General features: G+C 60.5%; 1 protein-coding gene across 5 annotated transcripts in view; it reads left to right on the forward strand.

The window, feature by feature from the left end:
- RARA (retinoic acid receptor alpha) overlaps positions 1 to 20,421 on the forward strand; it is a 43,804-nt gene extending 23,383 nt beyond the window's left edge. For 3 of the 5 annotated variants that reach the window (XM_020890105.2, XM_020890104.2, XM_020890107.2), the window contains exons 3-9: positions 11,831 to 11,979; positions 13,305 to 13,446; positions 15,323 to 15,483; positions 15,776 to 15,952; positions 17,157 to 17,361; positions 18,128 to 18,286; positions 18,862 to 20,421. In XM_020890105.2, coding sequence (XP_020745764.1) covers positions 11,831 to 11,979; positions 13,305 to 13,446; positions 15,323 to 15,483; positions 15,776 to 15,952; positions 17,157 to 17,361; positions 18,128 to 18,286; positions 18,862 to 19,079 — 1,211 coding nt within the window. In that variant the 3' untranslated portion in view covers positions 19,080 to 20,421. Of the gene's footprint in view, positions 1 to 6,076; positions 6,612 to 11,830; positions 11,980 to 13,304; positions 13,447 to 15,322; positions 15,484 to 15,775; positions 15,953 to 17,156; positions 17,362 to 18,127; positions 18,287 to 18,861 lie in introns of those variants that run through there. The other 2 variants (XM_020890108.2, XM_020890109.2) reach the window with 2 other exon arrangements.
- The last annotated feature ends 697 nt before the right edge of the window (positions 20,422 to 21,118 follow it).

A 21,118-nucleotide genomic window follows, 5' to 3' on the forward strand; every position in this document is an offset into this window, starting at 1 on the left:
CTCTGCTTACCCAGACCCCCAGCTTCTGAGCTTCTTCCCAACCTTCCTTCCCCTTAGGTCAAGAACCTCCCCATCCACCCCGAGGGAGCCAGGCATCTCCCTCTTTCTCATGGAAGTCTGAGGGACCTGGTGACCCTGGCTTTCAGCTCTGGGTAGTGTGGCATGACAAATCAAAGTTCCGACCTGGAGGCACCTTGCCTTCTCTGCTCCCCCCACCTGAGGGCTGGTGCTGGGGGCCAGGCGTTTCCCAGGAGGGTGGACAGTTGTGGCCCCCATCCCCACCAGGAGCGATTATATGCTCTGGTCCCCTGCCACCCTTTCTGCAGGTAGCCTGGCGCAGGAGGCCCCCTCCTCCCACTTGCCGCCAACAAAGGTGTTTGGGTAGTGCCCCCTCCATCCTTCCAGCCCTCTTGCCAAGTTGGGGCAGGGGGAGGCTGGACCCTGGGTGTGCTTCAGAGACTCGGTGGCCTGTGGAAGGACAGAACTGTTCTCTAGGTCAGTGGCGAGGGTGGGTATTTGTCCTGCTGTCGTCTCCCTGGAAGCCAGAGTGGGAAGTTCCAGGGGTGATACAAGATCCCCGCCTCCAAACCAGCCCTGGGGGCTTGGTCTCTTGAGGACTGGTATTTACTGTGGAGGCTTGGGATTCTGTGTGCCTTGTGGGGAGGGTCAGGGTTGTGTGTGTTTTGGGAGGGAGGTCAGGGTTGGGTGTGTATTAGGGGTGGTGAGGTCAAGGTTGGGTGTGTGCTGGGGAGGGGGTCAATGGCTTAAAAGTATTGGGTGAGAGGGTCAGAGTGTGTTTGAGGAGAATCAGATCCAGAGCCCGGAGGGGTGTCAACGTGTTTGTGTGCTGGAGTGGGGGTGACTTAGGGCACCGAATGTGTAAGGGGGAGGGGTCTCTGATTGTGTTGTGTGTGTGGTGGGGGAAGGGTCTCTATTTCTTATCGCTTGTCTAGGCTGGAGAGGAAACGCACCTGCCTTTCTTTATTGCTTGCCCTGGGAATTCCTTGGGGTGGGAGGGGTTGCTGTGGAGTAGGCTGTGTAGTTTGAGTTCTGGCTTTGCCATTTACAAAGTGTGACAGCCTCTCCGAGAGTGTTTCCTCGTCTGTAAAACAGGGATCTAAGCAGAACCTCCCTCAGACGGCTGAGATTAGGCAAGATCGCCGACGTAATGCACTCTGTCGCCTTGCATGCGCTCATCGCTGTCTCGTGGCCAGGTGTTATAACAGGGGAAAGGGATCGTGACCCTTTTCTGGGTGGGAGCTGGAGAGAATGGGATGCTAACATCTGTGGAGCACCTACTGTGTGCCTGGGACCTTATCTCTGTTTTACAAATCTTAATCCCGACGATCCGGGAGAGGGACATTATCTCCATTTACACATGAGGAAACAGCTCTGGTGGTTACCTGACTGAGCTGAGTGACCCTACAGCTGGGCTGTTGTCTGTCCTCCAGATAGGCAGCCCCGGGAGGGTATGGTGGGGATCCCTGGGTATGAGGAGTCTGGGGGGCGGATCAGGGCCATGGTGAAACCCCCTCTTCCCTGGCTGAAGGTGGGAGGAAACCCCGCTTCGGCTTCAGGACCTCCCGCCTTCACCCAGCAGGGGGCGTAGGGAAGGCCTCCCCTAGCCACGCCCCCTCTTCTGTTTTTGATCCTGAAGGCTGGAGGGAAAGAGCGATAAGAGGCTGGGGCCAGATCTCCATCCTGTCCTGGAAGCTGCGGATACAATCTGTTCACACCCATCCCCGCCTCCGAATCAGCCCACTGCAGCCCCGGAGTTTGCAGAGTTCAGCGGGCACCCTCCCCCCGTCTCCAGACAGACACTGGAGAAAGAGTGTAAAAGCTACATTCTTATTATTTTGTTTCCATTTGTGGAGCGGGGGGCAGGGAAGTTGGAAGCCTTGGGGAGGGGAGCTGGGGATGGGAGCCCCGAAAGACTGGGTCCATACTTTTCGTTTCCATCCACACATTTGCTCTGTCTGCCTAGAAACGGGTGAGCAGCTCCAGGGTCTGGGGGAGCCTGGGGAGACTTCCTCTCGTCTGCCACTCCCTCTCCTGCCCACTCTTTCCCTGGACAATAGGAGAGACAGCCCAGGGGGAGGGGGAACTGCTAGCAGTGCCCTTCCCGGGGTCCAAAATGCAGAGTCAGCTGAAAGACTGTTGGATGGGGTTTTGAATGAAAATGGGGCCCCCCTAACCTTTTATCTTGAAGCACTGGTAGTGCACAGACCCCCTCAGGGCCGGATCCCAGCATGGGCTGGGGGAGGGGACTCCGGGAAGGAAGCCTGTCCTCTAGGCTGGCCCAGACCTGAGACATGGTGTGTGCCCATGCCAAGGGCCCTGTGCCCATGGGGATGTGCCAGTGCGGGCCTGACCACCCTTTGAGGGGTAGTGTCTGTGGAAAGAGGAAATGTTTCCCTTCTCCAAATCACTTTGGGGTGGTGCCCACAACGCCTTCTTCCTCCTCTCCCTTTTCAAAGGTGGGGCACAGCGCATGGAGCCGGACCTCCCAGGGTAGACCAGAGACCCTCAGCCCTGGCTAGATCAGAAATAGAGGTCCTCCCCTCCCCATTCTTACTTCTGAGTTACAGAGAACCTCAGCCCACCGACCAAGGCCCTTTTGGCAGAAGTCTTAAAGGACAACTCTTCCTGTGCGGCAGGGGGGCAGGTCACTCAACCTCTCTTGAGTCTGTTTCCTCTTTAAATCAAGACTCCTAATCTGTTCCTTTCTGGGCCGGCTGCTAGGAGGCCACAGTGACCTGCTTGCTGGTGAGGGCCTGGCGAGCTTCAAGTACCCTGCAAGATCAGTGGTGACGAAGGGAGGCAGGTGGTGGAGCTGGTGCTGTCTTGGGGGACGGCACCCTGTACTGGGACCTGATGTCTGTTCAGCCCCCCCGGGCCTCATTATTTCCTGTTTGTTATCCCCTCTAGATGGGGTCGGGGACCCGAGGGAGCCCTGCCTGGGGGGCTAAGGGGGGGCCAGTTCAGTCCACACCTGCTGAGGGTCTGCAAAGCACACAGTGCTGGAGGAATTATGGGGGATGTGGCAGAGGACAGGGCCCCAGGCTTGCCACCAGGTCCTCCCCACCTCCCCTGCTACCCCCCAGTGGCCAGCCAGAACCTGCCGGAACCTTCCTTTTCCCCTCTTCTCCCATTGCCCCAGGACACTGTGTTCTACTCTGACCTGCCCGGTGACCTTGCTATTGTCCAGAACAGACATCTCACCCTGACTTCTCCCCTTCTCCAGCTCCGGAAATCCTATCCATCCTTCAAGGAACAGCTTGAATACCGCCTCTTCCCAGAAACCTTCACAGATGTTCCCTCTTCCTCGCTCACTCTCCACCCCACCCTCCACCTCCTTTGAATGCTGGCAGGTCCTTATTTTTTCCTTCTATAAAACGCATCTCTCTTCCACGAAGGGACTCCTCTCCACCTGGTACCCACCATGAGCTGTAATCATTTGGGAGATCTCTTCCCAATCACCAGGTCTTTGCTGGCAGGGACAGTCCCCGATCCCCGAGCACCTCAAAGCTGCGAACGAACACAAGGCCTAGCACATAACTGGTGCCCTGGATCTGTGTCATTGGGAGGAAAGATACCAAGGGCCTTGGAAGCAATCTGCCCTCTTCCCCAGCAGTCTCATCCCCAGCCAAGGCTTGCATCTGTGCTCTAGGTCCCAGCATTGCCTCAGTAGCCCAGACACCTCACTTAGGTGAGACCTCGCTTTGGAGCCCCACACCCACCTGTCCCCCAGCCCAGTAGACTTTGCTACTTTCCTGGAACTTTGCTGTAGCACGAGCCACACACTGATTACTTTCCTTTATCGCCACTGGCGGGAGACCTGGGTTTGATCCCTGGGCTGGGAAGGTACCCTGGAGAAGGGAAAGGATACCCACTCCAGTATTCTGGCCTGGACTCTATAGTCCATGGGGTTGCACAGAGTCGGACACGACTGGGCAACTTTCACTCACTTATCACCACTGGCAGTTTCCTGGGCTGTGCTAATCATTGTGTGCTGCCTGGACTGTTCTAACTGGTCTCTCTTGCCCTCCTACCATCCATTCTCCACACAGCTTCACAAGGATAAAGCTGATGTGTAACACTGTAAATCAGATCTTGCCTCTTCTCTGCTTGGAACCTTTCAGTGGTTTCTCCCTGAGTTTGAGAGAAAATTCAGCAAGCCCACCTGGTCTGGTCTCAGCCAACCCCTGCAGCCTGGTCTTGTGCGCCTTTTCCTCTTGAGTTGTATATGCCATCCACCCTAGTCCTCTGATAATTCCTTGAGTAAATTCTCCTATTTTTATAACCCCAGGACCCTTGCATAGGCGCTTACTGGAGCTCCACTCCTTCCTGCTCTTTGCCTGATTTTTAAACTACTTTTTCTTTAGGTCTCTGCTTTGACCCTCCAACCTAAATTAGGTGCCTACATTATACACAATAATAAGCATATATATGTGATTATTTGCTAAATGGCTGTTTCACCACAATGTCTAAAAAGGCAGGCTCCCCATGGTATCCGCCTAGGAGGTGATCAGAAAATAGTTTTCCTTGCATTGGCTTGGCATGGTGGGAATATGGGCTTTGATGGCAGAAAGTTCAAATACTCTATATTAGCAGTGTGATCTTGGACAACCCATCTAACCTTGCTGAGACCTTCGTTTCTTTATTTGTAAAACAGGAATAATAGTGTATCTTTTGGAGTGGCTGTGAGGATTACCTGACCACATAATTTAGAAACCTGGCTTTTAGAATATCCTTGGGAAGCACGTAAATTCCTATCCCTTTTTAGAATGAGGAACTCGACTGCAGGGCCAGAGTGGGCAATAAGATGTCCTCTTCTCCCAGGGCATCCCCCCACTTCCCTGGACCTATCGAACGTAGGCCTTTCTTCCAGTGAAACAGGCCTCCCGAGGGCTTCCGGGAGGAAGTGGTCAGCTGGAAGGCCTCAGCCCCTCCTTTTCTCACTCCAGGGCAGGGCGGTGCGGTGGGGGGCCCAGGGTGGTTCCGCCTCTGGGAGACACCCTGGGCGGGGCTTTGCTCGACGGAAGCACGCAGAGCGTGGAGGGAGAGCCCCCCTCGGCACAAGCATTTCTGCCAAAGCGCCGGAGCTGCCGCTTCGGGTTCCGTCGGGCGGGTGGCCGGAGTCACACATGATGTCACAGACAATGACACAAGCCGGGTGTCTCATTCTCACACGGTGCCCGAACTGCACAATGTCACACCCGGGACACCCTGCAAGGCGCTCACCCTTGGCCACAAGCACCCTGGCCCTTCGTCTCCGGCGCCACTCCCGGCGTCTCTCGGTTGGGCAGGGGGCTGGCGGGCGAGCCCCGCGGGCAGGCTGGCGAGCGGGTGATGTCACGGGCCGCGGTGGGTGGGTCACCCGGAGGTGAGGCGCCGCCAGGCGAGTTCAGAGAGAGTTCAGCCGCATTGCATTAGGCAAATGAGGCCCGGGCTGGGTGGGGGGGTGTGTTGGGGGTGGACACCGGGACCACCCCCCTCCTCCCGCCCACCACCTCCCTCGCCGTAGCTTCGCGGGGCCGGGGACTGACCCAACCACGGGGGAGGCTGGGAGCCGGAACTGGGATGGGGGAGACGCCCGTCCCTCTTCCGTCCTGTTGGAGCCCCCTCCTCTCCCGGTACACAGCCTCCGTCCGTACTCCGCGCACTCCAGCTCTTGAGCCTTTTCCCCCTTCCGTCCTCTATTCTCTCCTCCCCCTGCCTGGGCTCCCCGCAATCTCCTTCCACACCCTGCCTCTCCTTCTCAGTTCCCGGCTTGGCGTCCGTTGCAGCCAGATCCGCCGGGAAAGGGTTAAGGCAGGGGCGGTGCCTGGAAGGGACGGGGCGGAGGAAAGGGGGTGGGACCGCAGGGGACGGGGCGCGCAGGCCGGGGTGGGGGGACCTCGGCGCGCACCGCCGGAGACCGAGTGCCGGGCGCCCGCCCCGGGCCTGGTGGAGGCGGAGCCGCGCGGTCCCCACCTCACCCGCTCCTCGCCCGGGAGAAGCCCGGGAGCCCCGGGGGGTAGGAGGAAGTGCTCGGTCACCCCCCGCCCCCCGCCCCGCGCAGATCCCGCCCCCGGCCGGCACACTCGGGGAGCCGTGGGACGCGGGACGCGGACACCATGAGTCTCGCGACTGGAGCCCCCTCGAGGTGAAGCTGCGGAGTTCCCGGGCCTCGGCCGGGCGTTCCCGAGGGCAGTCGGCGGGCTCCCCCTCTTCCGCAGTACACACAACTTGCCCGCTTTCACCTGGGGCTCGCAGGGCGGCCGGCCGATTTGGACGCGGGACTTCGGGCACAAGGTGGCCCCTGGCCCGGGTCACCAGTCGGGGCGAGGGGGACGTGCCCCTCGCCCCCAGCAGCTCTTGGATGGCGCCACCGACTGAGTGAGGGAGGCGGCGCACAGGACTTCCCCGCCCGGACCTCTTGTATTCCCGGGGAAGATGTACGAGAGTGTGGATGTGGGGGGGCTCACCCCCACCCCCAATCCCTTCCTGGTGGTGGATTTTTATAACCAGAACCGGGCCTGTTTGCTTCCGGAGAAGGGGCTCCCTGCTCCCGGCCCCTACTCAACTCCGCTCCGGACTCCGCTTTGGAATGGCTCAAACCACTGTAGGTATTGGCCTCCCCCTCCTATTGTGGAAGCTGGGGGTGGGGGCGGACTGTGGGGCTTCCGCTGCTACTAGGGGGTGCGGACTGGGGACGTGGTGAGGTGGTCTTGTCTCTGACCCTTCACTTTCCCTTGACACTCTTGCTGAAAGTCGGGTGCTCTTGTTGGACAATTGGACTCCCCCCGCGTGACCCTGGGCACTTATTTCTGTTGTGTTCCAACAGAGGAACTTTGGGGGCTCCTCCTTTCAGGAAACGTTTGTTCATCTCTCGTTCTACTTCTTGCAGGGGAAGTGAAGTCCCTTGTCCCCAGTTTATATCTCCTTGCTTGGAATCCAATAGCTTCACAGCTAAGTGGTCCTTTCTGCCACCCAGGAGGGTGGGGTGAAGGTGGTAGAGTGGGCTTGTCTGCTTCTCGGAGGAGGGGCCTCGGTCTCTGATCCCACTCCTGCCAAAGCCTGGGGGATAGCCCCTCCTGGGCAGCGGCTGTTGCCCCCAGCTCTTGCCCTTGTGCCGTCTGGGTGGGTGTCAGGGGAGCACTCCAGGTCTTTGGTGTTGGCAGTGGGGTGCTGCAAGAAGGGGCAACTCCATCAGATGCCCGTTGGCCACCGTGCCTGACCCTTACACCTTACACCTTGTCCATCTGAGGGTAGCCTTGGTCCTGGATACTTGGCTGTGCCAGGAATGGAGAGGGGAAGTCAATCTGGTGGGAAGGGTTCCCCCTCCCCGTAATCCTAAAACGGTTTGTTCTCTGGAGGCTGAGCTTGATTATTTGTGGGTCTGGAGCTGCTCTGGAAGTGAGGAATGTGTCCCCTCCCAACCCAGCGTGTCCTTTTGTTTCCCTGTTTTCACCTGGGGACGGGGGCAGACGCTGGGCGGTCCCTACAAGGGCCGCCCATGAGAACCCTGGAGTCCTGGCACCTCTGCTGGCTGTCTCCTGTCTGGGTTCAGGCTTCTCTGGAAGGGAGGGGCTCTGTGCTTTGGCGGGAGCGTTGAGTGCCGGGGTGCACACCTGGGCGTGTTTATACCCAGCTGTGAGGCAGTGTACCTGAGGGGGAGAGCGGCGCTCAGGGGGTTATTGTTACTTGGCTCCGGTTTCGTCCTCTCCGGCTGCTCTGGGCTCAGGTCTTCCCTGGGGCTTCTCCCCCACTCCCGGACTGGTTGCCTCCCTCCTGCCGGCCAGGGAGGACGGGTGGAGTGGGTCTCTGGGGGCCTGGCGGGCTGCCGGAGGTTGAAGGGCAGCCCCCAACGCCTTTGCCATAGGAAGAGAGACCTGAGGTGGGGCGACGCCCATCTCAGAGCCACCGCACCCCTAGCCTCTGTCGTCCTGCCCCCTGACCTTTGCCTCTGGGGCAGATTGCCTGGTTGGCCACAGAGGGTGGGAGGGAGGGAGGGGTGCTCATGGGTGGACTTAAGGGAGAAGGGGACCGGTGAGAAGTGTGACATACACCAGGACCCTTCTGCCCAGACCTCCCAAAACTGGAGGAAGGTGTCCCCCATCCACAGTGGGGTCCCTGGGGATATGGCTGCCGCAGTCGCTCCCTCCACAGTCTTGGCCGCCTTTGCTAGAGGTCTGGGGAGGAGTGCGGATCTGAGACCTTGGGCTCCAGCCCTTGGGGGCAGCTCAGCTCTTCCTGGCCCCAAACTGGCCAGACAAGGTCCGGGGGAGCCTGGAGTCCAGTGGGCGACGGGGAAGTGGAGGACACGGGGCGGTGTGGAGCCAGAGGCCTGGGCTGCCCCGTCCCGGTGGTGGGAGTGTGGGTGTGTGGCGGTGGGCTCAGCCCCCAAGGTGGTGTAGGCTGGTAGGGGGGCTCTGGGGGTGGTTGTGGGGCACAGGAAGGACCTGGAGACTGGGGGTGGTGACCTGAGCGAGTCTAGAGCACATGGGGTCGTTACCCAACCCTCCAGTGTGTCCTTTGATGAAAGGAACCCTCGGAGGTCCCCTCCACCAAGTTCTCCTTTCCCTCCTGCCACCTCCACCAAGGTGGGAGGAGACAGCAGGTGGGCTGTGGGAGGAGACCTTCCCGACCCTCAGGACCCTGGGGACCTTGCCTCCCTCGCTAGAGCCCCCAATTTGGGGCGCCAGAGGATAAGGGGTACACAGGAAGTGGCCCTCCGTCTGTCCCCTACCAATCTCGCCGCTCTGCCTCCGCCCGCTCCCAGACGTCCAAGAATGTGAAGCACGTGGATGCCCCTAGTGGGGGGAGGGGGAGAGATGGTTATCGGAGGCCGCTGGGTAGGGGCCTTCTTCCGCCCCGGCCGCCGCGCTGCACCCAGAGCCACCCCCGCCCTCCTCCGGGGTGGAGGCTGGGCGGGACCCAGCGCCCGGCGCCCCCTCTTCAGCCCTCCCCGGGGCTGCGAGGGGAGCTGCAGAGGACCGGGCGCCAGCTGGATTGGGAGGGGGGCCGCTGGCTGGGGGCCCGGCTGATTTCCTGCTGATCTCCTCCAGGAAACCGGCCCCTTGTGCGCCTGCGAGCGGCTCTGGGGCGCGGGGGACTCCGGAGCGCTCTGTGCCTCCTGCCCGCCCGCAGCCCGGCGGGGCCGGGGGCGGGGCAGCCCGGCAGCGCGGGCGGGAGGGGACGCCTGGCTTCCTGGGCCGGTGCCAGCCCTCCGCCAGGCGCTGGAACTTTGAGCCCGAGAAGGTGTGGTGCTTCTCCCGTCCAGTCCTTCTGCAGGAAGAGGAGAGATTTGTGGACTGGGGCCTCTGGGGAGGGGCTAGGTCGAGGCAGTCCTCACTCCCCCAGGTGTGCAGAGTTAAGGCTAATTCTTGCAGAGGCTGGGAGAGTCCCAGTGCACCCTGCACATCTGAGGCTGCTGGCTGCATTCCCGGGAGGTGGGGACTGGGCAGGAGCTCTGGGTTCAAAGGGCACAGTGGGAAACCTCAGAGCTGTTACCTGGGTGACAGGTGGGGATGGGCTGGGGTGGGGGGTGCAGAGCAGAGTTCCTGCCCCAGAGGCAGCCTGCTGTTGTGGGGTGGGCCGAAAGGAGGCCTCACTGAAACCGAACTGTACCCCCAGCTTGGGTCATCTTGCCCCCACCCCCCATCCTGCCAAAAAGCAGAGTTTAAAAAAGCACATTCTTCCAGTTTCATAAACAGCCTCTGGACTTTGCCATAGCTCCAAATTTCTACAAGCCTTTGACCCTCTGGTCAGTCCCTGGCCTCAGAGCTGTCTGTCCTTCACCCGGGCACCCCCTGTGCCTCCCCGTGCCCCTCCCCTCTCTCAAGCCCACTCTGAACCCAGAGCTCCCTCTTTCTCCCCCTGCCTTCTGGTCCATTGGAGAGGTTTGAGACTTGGGGGAGGTGGGCCCAGGGCAAAGACTGGATAGGAGCGGACCGGAGCGGGGGTAGGTCAGTGCCTTCGGCCCCTGCTTATTGGGTCCCCTGCTTGTTGGAACACTGACTGGGATTCTAGGCCACGTTTCCCCCCCCCACATCCCCTTGTCCTTGACACCCCCTCCACTAGTCTGGATTGTCTATTGTTACTCCTTTTACGTCTTGGAAAAAGTTAGCACAACAAAGGGCTCCTTTGTGGCTCACCCCTCTGCCTCCTGGCCTCACCCAGGCCCCCCAACCCCGCTCCCCCCACAGCAGCTGTTCTCAGGCCTCTCGCCTGTCTGATTTGCTTGTCTGGCCTCCGGGACAGTGAGGTGGGGGAAAACCAGGCCAGGACAGTTCGATTTGGGGTGAGGAGCAGAGTAGGGGGGGAGGGTCAGCAGAGTCTGGATCTCTGGGAGTGTGGTGTGAGCATCCCCTGATCCTTTGCTGCAGGCTGTTCTCTGGGCAGGGACAGGGACGCGGGGCCACAGCAGTGCTGGTCAGCTGGGCTGACCAGGGAAGTGGTGCCCGGGCCCAGCTAAGAGCCGGGAAAGCCTTGCCAAGGTTGTTGGCCTGGTTCCCTGTCATCAACCGCCTGGCAGTCTCTAGTTGTGTCTGCAGGTAAGGGGGGAGGGTGGTAGCCTGCAGCTAGCCAGCCCTTCATCTGAGTGCTGCTTTTCTCTGTGCTTGGGTTTGGGGGCCACACGAGCTGCTGTGAAATGCTGTGAGGTGCTTGGGCAGGAACTCTGGGCCCCTCTGAATTCCAGAACCTCGTGTGCTGGGTCTTGGGGTGAGGCTAGATTGGAGTCTGGGGTGTGGGAGGAGGCAGGGATCTATCTACTCAGGGAGGCATCCTTGGCCCTGGAGCAGTGGACTTGGCAAAGGCCTCAGGAGGCTGCTGGGTGGCCCCTTGGGAATCTGGGGGTGACCGGGTCACAGTTCTCATGCAGTACAGTGCACCCAGCAGCTGCCCTTGCTTTGGGCACAGACAGCCCCCACCTAGTCCGGTCCTGTTCTGCCTGGGGTGATGGGCATGGGACCAGGCACTGGGGAGGATTTCGCTAGTGGGGGCTGCCCCTGCTGGCGGGGTCATCCTCCTGGCTGCCCTCTTGGAGCTGAATAACAGGAGGGGAGGGGGGCAGTAACCCGGACATACTATGGACTCTATGGCCAGACAGACAGAGCATTGATGGAAACAGACCCCCTTTGTCATGCTTTTCCCCCCAGCCAGGGTGCGCTCAGAGCCATGGGCTTCCGGGGCCCACAGGGACTCTTCCCCCTGTCTCCACGGGGTCCCTCTGCTTCTCTGAGGGAGTCCCTGCCTGTTGCGCCCCAGCATTTGTGACTCTGCAGCCTGCCTTGGATCCCTGGCCAGGGGATTGCTTGGGCGGAGGAGGGGCTGTCACTGCTGGTAGTGGGGGTGGTGGGGGGAGAGGAAGCAGAGGGGGTGGGGGAGTGGCCAACTTTGAATATCCTGTTGACCCCAGTTTCCTCTGCCCCCAGCTTGTGTCCTTGTCCCTCCCTCCTTCAGGCCTTAACCCCTTCCTCACTTGGGGGAGGTGGGACCGGGCACCCCGGGTCCAGAGCTGTAGACCCAGGCTGACACCTAACACCTGGCACCCACCCAGTATAGGCACATCCACATACGAATCTGATGGTTTATTATGTGATGTTTCTGGTTTTGAAGTTGGGGTCCTGGGGAAGGAGGCAGGACTGATGGGGTGCTGGAGGTGTCACTGGCAGTCTGGCTGGGGAGTGCCAGCTCTCCCTGCCCCTGCCCCAGGATTTGACATCTGGCAGCCCTGGGGCAGCTGGGAGAGGCTCCTGGGCGAGACCTGGAGGCCAGGTGGGCGCCGTGCTGTGCTGAGGGTGGTGGCCTGGGTCTCTAACCACCCTTCTCCTCTCTCTAGCCATCGAGACCCAGAGCAGCAGTTCCGAAGAGATCGTGCCCAGCCCCCCCTCACCGCCTCCCCTCCCCCGCATCTACAAGCCTTGCTTTGTCTGTCAAGACAAATCCTCAGGCTACCACTATGGGGTCAGCGCCTGTGAGGGCTGCAAGGTGAGTTCAGGGGGTTGTGGGGAAGGACAGTCCTGTTTAGATAAGTGGGATGTTCCCACCGCCGGGTCTGGGGACTGTACCGGTAGCGGTGGGGGTGGGGGTGTCCCTCAAGCTGCTGCTCTAACTTCTGTGCAGAAGGTGGCAGCAGCCTTGGAGGAGAGGAAGCCTTCAGCAGAACCTCTTCACCATAGCTGAGCAGGGGTCCCCCAAACCGGAGGTCCTCCTCCAGCCCTGACTCTTTCCCCCAGCATCTCCATCCTCCAGCTGGCAGGGCTCACACCCGCTCTGCTCCCGCTGCCTGCGTTGCCATGGTGAACTGGCTGCCGACTGGCTCTTGGCTGGGGACCCAGGAGGCCTGCCCCCGGTGGCCTGCCCGCACCTCGCCATGGCAGCCTGGCAGGCGGCCGTCGGGAGCAGGCGCCTTGCCTTGGCCTCTCCTTCAGGTGCCCGGGCTAGGACTCCCCAGCGTCTGGCTGGATTTCCACATGCCCACGTTAGGCTCCAGGGTGCAGAAGGGACTGCCACCTTTCCGGAAGCTGTGGGCCTGGCCTTCCCGCTTCCTCTCCCCAGGGCTTGAGTATACCTGTTTCTTCCCCAGGTATTGGGAATCAGAAGCTGCACAGCTTCGGGGCTTGGGCCCTGGGCTCCCCTCAGTGTGGGGTGGCCACCAGGTGTGGGGCAGAGGTCAAGGGCAAAAAGCCCAAGGCCTCGGACTCTCTGTGTCTGCCTGTCCTGTCCAGACCAGTCCGTGGTCTGCCCCAGTCAGTTGTCTGCCTGTCTCTGTTAGCCCACCTGGGCAGCCTCTGACCAGCTTCATCGCCCCGTGATCTGTGCTCATCTGCCTGGTTAGTGGACGTGTGTCTTGCTGCCTTGCCCTTAAGCACTCATGTCTCCACCTGTCAGGCCAGACCAGCCTGTGTGCATCTCTCTGGCCCCTCCTGCTTGTCTTCTTTTCTTGCACTCCCAGCCCAGGGATGTGGGTTCTAGAGCTCTGTCTCTCTCCCATCTAGCCCCATCTGCCCCTTTTCCTGACCCACAAGCAGCCTGAGGTCCCCTTCCCCTGGAGCGGGGAAGCCAGGTCTATGTGTGCAGGGTGGGGGAAGCCCCTCCCCACCCTAGTGTGGAGGCAGCAGATACTCAGATTCTTCCTGGAGCGTCCTTGTAGGCGGACCCTTCTCTCCGTCTTATCTGGCCTTCTCAGGTAGGGGATGGCCAAAGGCTTGGGGGCAGCAATCGCCTGACTCTCGGCCCTCAGACTGAGGCTATGGGCCAGCACTGCTTGACTGTGGATGTGGCTGACCTGCCTCCCTGCTCTCTGTACCCAGGGCTTCTTCCGCCGCAGCATCCAGAAGAACATGGTGTACACGTGTCACCGGGACAAGAACTGCATCATCAACAAGGTGACCCGGAACCGTTGCCAGTACTGCCGGCTGCAGAAGTGCTTCGAAGTGGGCATGTCCAAGGAGTGTGAGTGCCACTGACGGGGCCGCGCCGTGCACCGGGCAGGGCGTGAGCTCCTGGCCCCTAAAGCCAGAGGAGCAGGGGCATGTGGGTGAATGTGTGGGTGTGAACGGGCCTTGCCATGATGCGGTGCCCTGGCTCGCGGGTGAGGACAGTTCCTGTGTAGCTGCACGGACCTGTCTGTCTCACCATCTGTGTCCATGTGCGGACAGCCCTTCCTGTTCGTGTGAGGCGGGCTGCGTGTGCTCGCTCACATGGATGCACGTGTCTGCTCCTGCCAGCTTGCTTCCAGGCTCTGACTGGCTTTGGGGCAGTGCTCAGAAGCATCCCTGAGTCCCCCCGCCGATCGTGCATCTGAGGACGGGTGCTGCTGGGTGTTTGTGTGCGTGTGTTGGGGGTTGCTGCAGGCACAGGGATCTAAGAGCCTTTGTCTGGTGGAGCCTGGGACCTGGAGTTGGAAGAGCGAATTGGGACTTCTCCAGTCCCAGAGGAATGGGGGTTTCCAGTTTGGGCTCAGCTGAGGCCCAATGGAGGGAGAGAAGGAGGGCTGGACAGGGAGACCCTCTTGTGTTGAATCATGGGTGTTGCCGTGGTGACCGGTGATTGATGATGTCAGAGATAAATGACGCTGACAGACGCCTCCTTGTCTGCGTGGCCGTTGCCATGGAGCCTGAGCCTTGGGGGCTGGGGTGGGGGAGGGGGCTGCAGGACCCTCTAGCCCTTTGTGGGCAGGGCAGTAGAAGAAGGAAGTGGGGAGGGGACATGGTGGGGGGACAGGAGTGGAGGGACCCTGAAGTACCCGGCCACCTCCTGCCTCGGGAGGAAAGGGCTGTGTTCTGTAGCGTAGGAAGTGGCGGCTCCACACTGCAGAGCGGATGACAACTTGGGACCTACAGGCCTGGGACCCTTCCCTGCAGGGCCCAGCACCTCCTCCTCCTTTGCTTCTGCCACCTTCTGATCCCAGAGCTTTTCATGGCAGGGGGACCAGGGTGGGGCCCCCTCTCCCTCTCACCGCCAACTCCCCCTTCCCCTCCTCCTTCTCCTCTCTGGCTGCTCCGTGCCCCGGAGCTGAGCAGCTGCCATTTCAATAGAATTAAAGCTTCCGAATGATAAACGTCTTGTCACAGCTGCAATTTTCTCTTCCCAAATTATCCCCCCTCTCTCCCTCTCCCGCTCCCTTCTCTCCCTTGCACTTTATTGAATTTGCAGAATCGACATGAGTGATCTCCAAATTATGCCAGCTCCCCCCCACCCTGCTACCCCCTCCCTGGGTCCCCCACCCCCCACCCTCTCTTCCTTCAGCGTCAGCAGCCGCCACCACTGGCCCTGTGAGTGATTGTGTGTCTGGGATAATCGGCTGGTAACGACCCCATCGCTTCTTTAAAGCCGAGTGGTGTGTGCGGCTCAGCGCCCCTGGTGATTTGTCAGCTCCCCCGGCTAATGGGCCGAGAGATTCTCCCACCCGGCCCCCCACTCTCAGGCTGGGGAGCCCTACTCCGTGTCTGCCCGCCCAGGGAGCTGCTCTGAGCCCATCCGACCACTGCCGGGTGGCTTTCACCCTGGAGAGTGAGCTGGAGTAGACATCGGGAGAGCGAGCTGGTCTGGGGCATGCATGCTGTGGTCACAGGCCCTGGGGCAGGCCTCGGCATGTAGGCCGGGTGGGCACTGCAGGGGGGGCCAAGGGACCAACTCTGTGTGGATGTCCCGCCTGTCTGCACTCACGTGTGTGTGCACTTTGGTGTGCGTGCCTGACTGCACCCGGTGGCCTCCGCGGGGACAGCTCTCAGTCTGGTGGGAGGAGCTTGGGCTGGGGATGGACGGCTGGGGGGATGGACCACTGACCCCGCCTGCCCTCTCACTGAGCGGCCTGGGCCCTCCACAGCTGTGAGAAATGACCGGAACAAGAAGAAGAAGGAGGTGCCCAAGCCCGAGTGCTCTGAGAGCTACACGTTGACACCAGAGGTGGGGGAGCTCATCGAGAAGGTGCGCAAAGCGCATCAGGAGACCTTCCCTGCTCTCTGCCAACTGGGCAAATACACTACGGTATGGCCCGCTCCCCGCCCCAACCTCATACCCCTTCTGCTGGCAGGCCTGCCCCTCCCCCCAGCTGGGCAAATACACTTGGGTACAGCCCCCCAGGGGCACCCCTGCTTCTTCCAGGCCTGCCCCTCCGTACTCCTGCTTGGGCTGCCTTGTCCTCCCCTTCGCCGCCTCTCAGGAAGTGAAGGCTGGTAGAGGGCAGGCCTGCGTGGGGGGGGGGGCAGGTAGAGCCAGGCCCAGAAGGGTGCCCCCTGGGGAAGGCCCTCACTCTCCTCCCCCGCCCCCATCCTCCCAGAACAACAGCTCAGAACAGCGTGTCTCTCTGGACATTGACCTCTGGGACAAGTTCAGTGAACTCTCCACCAAGTGCATCATTAAGACTGTGGAGTTCGCCAAGCAGCTGCCCGGCTTCACCACTCTCACCATTGCGGACCAGATCACCCTCCTTAAGGCTGCCTGCCTGGACATCCTGGTGAGGGTCTGCACCTTGCACACCTGGGCACTGCCCCCTGTGTTCTTGGAGGATGTCCTGCCACTGAAATAACCACCTTCCTAAAAATCCATCTGGAGTCGACCTGTCCAAAGGCCCACCCACCCAAACAGCCACCCTTCCTTCCCCCGCGTGTCTGCCTGTCTGCTTAGCCACACTCAGCACCTGGGTGTGCACCCATTCACCTCTAGTCACGTCCATCCACCCTCAGCCCGTCTTTCATTCGATGCTTCCGTCCAACCACCCATCTTCCCATCTGTTCAGTCTAGTAAAGGTTCACCTGGGACCCTGTGTGACCAGGCCTTGAACTGGTGTCAGAACAGAGGTGAACACACCGCTGTCCCCTCTAGAGAATCTTCCATTGGTGGAGGCAACAGATAGGTAAACAGAGGTTGCAAAACTGTGATAAGTGCTGGCTGCAGATGGGGGAGGGCTGTCCCCTCCTTGCAAGACAGAGAGCCACACTGCTGGGCCCTAGGGACGAACCCCAGAGGAGGTAGCCTCTAGAGGTGTGTGCGGTATGTGAGGCTTGCTGGTTTGGGACCAGTGGGATTCAGGGGCCTGCAAGGCATTTGGTGGGGCCAGAGGGTGGGCTGGACTTGAGGCAGGATGGGGGTGGATGAGACTGTCAAATCCAAGGCTGGAGGGAGGATCGTCCTCCCTGTCTTCCTCAGCCCTCCTGTTCCCTCTCGGCCACCTCCAAGGTCGGGAACCTGGGGAGTGACCAGGCTGTTCTTCCTGGTGGAGGGGAGATGGAAGAGGCAGGGTCAGAGTTTGAGAGAGCTGAAGATGGTGTACATTTACTGAGCTCTTGTTCTGTACCCAGCCCTGGGAACCACAGACCAAAATCCGCTTTGGTCTCGGCCTTCCTGGAAATGCTTTGTTTCCCTCTTAATTCTCCGTGTGGAGGCAGGATGCTGAGATCTGCACTGTCTAATACAGTAGCCGCTGGCCGTGTATGGCTGTTTTAAATTGAAATTAATTAAAATTAAATTCAGTTTCTCAGTTGCACTCAGCGTGTTTCAAGTGCCCAGCGGTCACAGTGTGACTGGTGGCTACTGTGTTGCACAGAAGGTTCTGTAGGACAGCAGTGGTCTGGCTGCCAGCCAGGTGGTCCTGGGGGGATGCTGGTGCCGGAAGTGCTGGTGGATGTGAGTTCCTGAACTCGAGAACCCTCTGCACCCAGATCCTGCGGATCTGCACGCGGTACACGCCCGAGCAGGACACAATGACTTTCTCGGACGGGCTGACCCTGAACCGGACCCAGATGCACAACGCTGGCTTTGGCCCGCTCACGGACCTGGTCTTCGCCTTCGCCAACCAGCTGCTGCCCCTGGAGATGGATGATGCTGAGACTGGGCTGCTCAGTGCCATCTGCCTCATTTGTGGAGGTGGGCAGGGGCCTGGCTCTGGGGGCCAGGCCCAGGGGTGGTGGTGCGGCTCGCAGAGCCTCTCCCAGGGAGAAACTGGGGGATCATTTGATCAGAAAGGCACCTGTCAGACGGGAAGCTGAGTCCCAGCGGAGCAGCGTCTAGTCTGTGGCCACAGGGCAATGGAACAGGAATGGAGACCTGAGCTCTGGTTCCCTATTTCTAGGCAGCGCTCCCTCCAGGGGGCTTAAGATTGAGGACTTGGAGGTCAGACCACCCAGGTTCAAATCTTGACCAACATGTGACCTTCAGCAGGTTGTTGGACTTCTTTGAGCCTCCATTTCTGTAAAATGGGGGCAGTAATGGTCTCCACCTCATAAAGTTGATGGGAGGATTAGGAGGTAATAAATAAGGCACAGTGTGCCCAGAGTAAGACCCAGTAAATGTTGACTGCTGTTATTATTTTATTGTTATGAGTTCTGCCATGTTGGGCTGGTGTCCAGAATAACCGGCAGGAGTGGGAGACCTGCCTCTACTTAAGATGGCACTGCTTGTGTTCAGGGGTGTGACCTCCATGAACTGGGCTCTCAGGGCGAGCTTTGGGACACCTTTGTCCCCAGCCGCTCTTTGCTTGCATTGGAGAGCCTTTTAGGACCTCTCTGTGTGGGGAGGCCTGGGGAGCAGAGATGCTCTGCCCACGGCCTGGACACGTGCGCCCCCTGGTGATCACGGTGGGGCCCGCAGCTGTGTTCCTCCCCGGACTGAGCCGGCTTCTCTGCTTCCTCAGACCGGCAGGACCTGGAGCAGCCAGAGAGGGTGGACATGCTGCAGGAGCCGCTGCTTGAGGCACTGAAGGTCTATGTGCGGAAACGGAGGCCCAGCCGCCCACACATGTTCCCCAAGATGCTGATGAAGATCACAGACCTGCGAAGCATCAGCGCTAAGGGTGAGGCTCTCTCCCTGTGTGTCTGCTATCCATGTCCAGAGTCAGGGCTCCTGCATCTGAGCCGGCACCCCGCATCTTTGTGCCCATGTGATGCCCCACTCACCTGGACCCCACCGTGCCCAGGTGACCTCCCTGCCTGTCAGCCCCCAGGTGGCGGTGTCACCTGGCATGCTAGTTCAGGGCATGGCTCTGGAACCAGACCGCTGTGTGTCCTTGAGCCGGTCACAGAACGGCTCTGAGCCTCAGTTACCCATCTGCAGAGCAGGGATAACGTTTACAGAGTTGTCTTGAGATATCAGTAGGACAGGCAGCAGCACGTAGGAAGGGCCTGGCATCAAGTCCAGTGACCCCAGAGCCTGAGTTGGGAGCCACTTTTCCCTGCTGCCCTTCAGCTGTGGGGTCTTAGGAGAGCTGGCTTATGTCAGAAAACAGCACTGGGTTCGGTGTGTGGTGGGAGCTGATACTGGTAGTGTGGATCCTCCTATCCCTGACACGCCCCCTCCTGGGGCCACCCATGTGTGCAGGGCCAGAGGAGCGGGGTGGGTACACTGACATCTGTCCCTCCTTTCCTGCAGGGGCTGAGCGGGTGATCACGCTGAAGATGGAGATCCCGGGCTCCATGCCACCTCTCATCCAGGAAATGCTGGAGAACTCAGAGGGCCTGGACACTCTGAGCGGACAAGCGGGGGGTGGGGGGCGGGACGGGGGCGGCCTGGCTCCCCCGCCCGGCAGCTGTAGCCCCAGCCTCAGCCCCAGCTCAAACAGAAGCAGCCCGGCCACCCACTCCCCGTGACTACCCTTGCCCCGTGGACACAGCCCTCACCCCGTGCCCTGGCTTTCTCTGCCTTTCTACCAACCATGTGACCCCCGCCAGCCCTGCGCCCCACCTGTCCTCCCTTGCCCGGGGGACTGGAGGGAGGAGGTGGCGGCGACTCTTCGGACAGAGGCCCGGGCCTGCGATGGACTGCCCGCTCCTGGAGCCTGGGCTGACGGCAGGGGCGTGGCCGTGGACTGAGTGAGGACCCCTGGCCCCGGGCCTCGGGATGGGGCCTGGGGGCTTCGTGTTCATCAAGACACCCTTCTGCCCACCTCGCCACATCTTCATCACCAGCAAATGCCAGGACCTGGCTCCCCCATCCTCAGAACTCACAAGCCATTGCCCCCCGGTTGGGGAACCCCCCCTGCCTCGGTTGGTGACAGAGGGGGTGGGCCAGGGGTGGGGGAATCCCCTGTACATACTTTGCCATACCAACCCCCAGGTATTAATTCTCGCTGGTTTTGTTTTTATTTTAATTTTTTTTCTGGTTTTGATTTTTTTAAATAAGAATTTTCATTTTAAGCACATTTATACTGAAGTGTGCTGTGTATTGGGGGGAGCTGGATTCAGAGCTGGAAGGGAGGGGTGGGCCCTGGGGGAGGGGAGCGGCTCGAAAGGGGCTTCCCCTCTCTCTCTCCAAGTCCCTGTGCCCCCCACGGCCCCCTCCCCAGCCATTTCCTCCTCAGTTTTCTCTTTAAAACTGTGAAGTAGTAACTTTCCAAGGCCTGCCCTCTCCTCCCTCTCTGCCTAACCACTGGGCAAGGACCGTTTCCCGGCAGCCCTTGGTAGGAGCGGCTCACCCCCAAGGTGGGGCTAGGGGCAGAGCGCCGGGGCCTCAGGACATCCAGGCGTGCGTCTCTCTGCCCTGCGTCCTCGGCGTAGCCGCTTCCCCATCAGAGCCCATGTCATCGAGGCCCTCCAGCGCTCCCCTCCCCGTGAAGGGGCTGGCCGGGGGGTCCGAGCTCCCCTGCCCTCCAGTCTCACGGCCACCAGCACCACCCACAGGGCCCCCAGACACACACACCCACACACACACACAGTGGACAGACAGGCCGACAGACACATGGCCTGAGTTCCTCCATTTCCCTGGCCTGCCCCCCACCCCACACACGTGCCCCCTCCTTGCCCCGCAGGACGGGCCTACAGGGGGTCCCCTCACATCACCCCTGCTCCCCTGGGCCAGGGGAGCTGGCTCTGCCCTGCCCTCCTTGCCCCGGGGTTGGGGGTCTCATCCCCCCCAGAGCCCGCTGGTGCACCTGTTACTGTTGGACTTGCCACTGAGATCTACTGGATAAAGAATAAAGTTATATTTATTCTACACGTGCCTCAGAGCCTCGCTGCCTCGCCGCCTTCTCTGCGTGTCCGGGCAGGGACTGGGGCCCGAGCTGCCTTTGGGGCCTGCCTTGCTGTGCTCAGAGTTTTGGAGACACTGGAAGGAGACAGGCCTGCCCTTAGCAAGCCCTTGGTCTAGGGGCCTTACAGCCTGTCAGGGGCCCATGTGGAGAGGGGCGAGGGAGAGGGAGAGACCTGCCTCAGCCTTCAGGGAGTCCCCAGCCCAAGAGAGAAAGCCACTTGAGCTCTCTGAGAGTCCCTAGCCCTGGGGAAGCTAGAGCTTGAGTCAGTCATTTAGTGGCAGAATTCTACCTTTAGTGACCACTGATGACCTTCACAGCAAGAGTGGCAGTTGGCCCGGGTACTTGGGTCAGGGGCTCGCTCACTGCAAGCTAAGAACTCAGGATTGGGATGGAACCCGGGAGGCCGGCCCACCTGTTCTTCCACCTCTAGGAAGAACTGTCCCTGTCCCATCCCTAGCGTCGCCTCTGTGGGCAGGAGGCACAGGGGACAGGCAGGTGACAGGGGTGCTTGGATGCTCCTGATTGAGAGAATGGAGTGTCACAGGCCTTGAGGGCCCGTAGAAGCCAGTTTTAACCCCCTCACCCTGCACATCAAGGTCCAGAGGGGGCAGTGCCCTTGCCCAGGGTCACCCAACAAGTAAGCGGCAAATCAGGGAACAG

Source organism: Odocoileus virginianus, chromosome 17 (assembly GCF_023699985.2).
Source record: "Odocoileus virginianus isolate 20LAN1187 ecotype Illinois chromosome 17, Ovbor_1.2, whole genome shotgun sequence".
Classification (NCBI taxonomy): domain Eukaryota; kingdom Metazoa; phylum Chordata; class Mammalia; order Artiodactyla; family Cervidae; genus Odocoileus; species Odocoileus virginianus.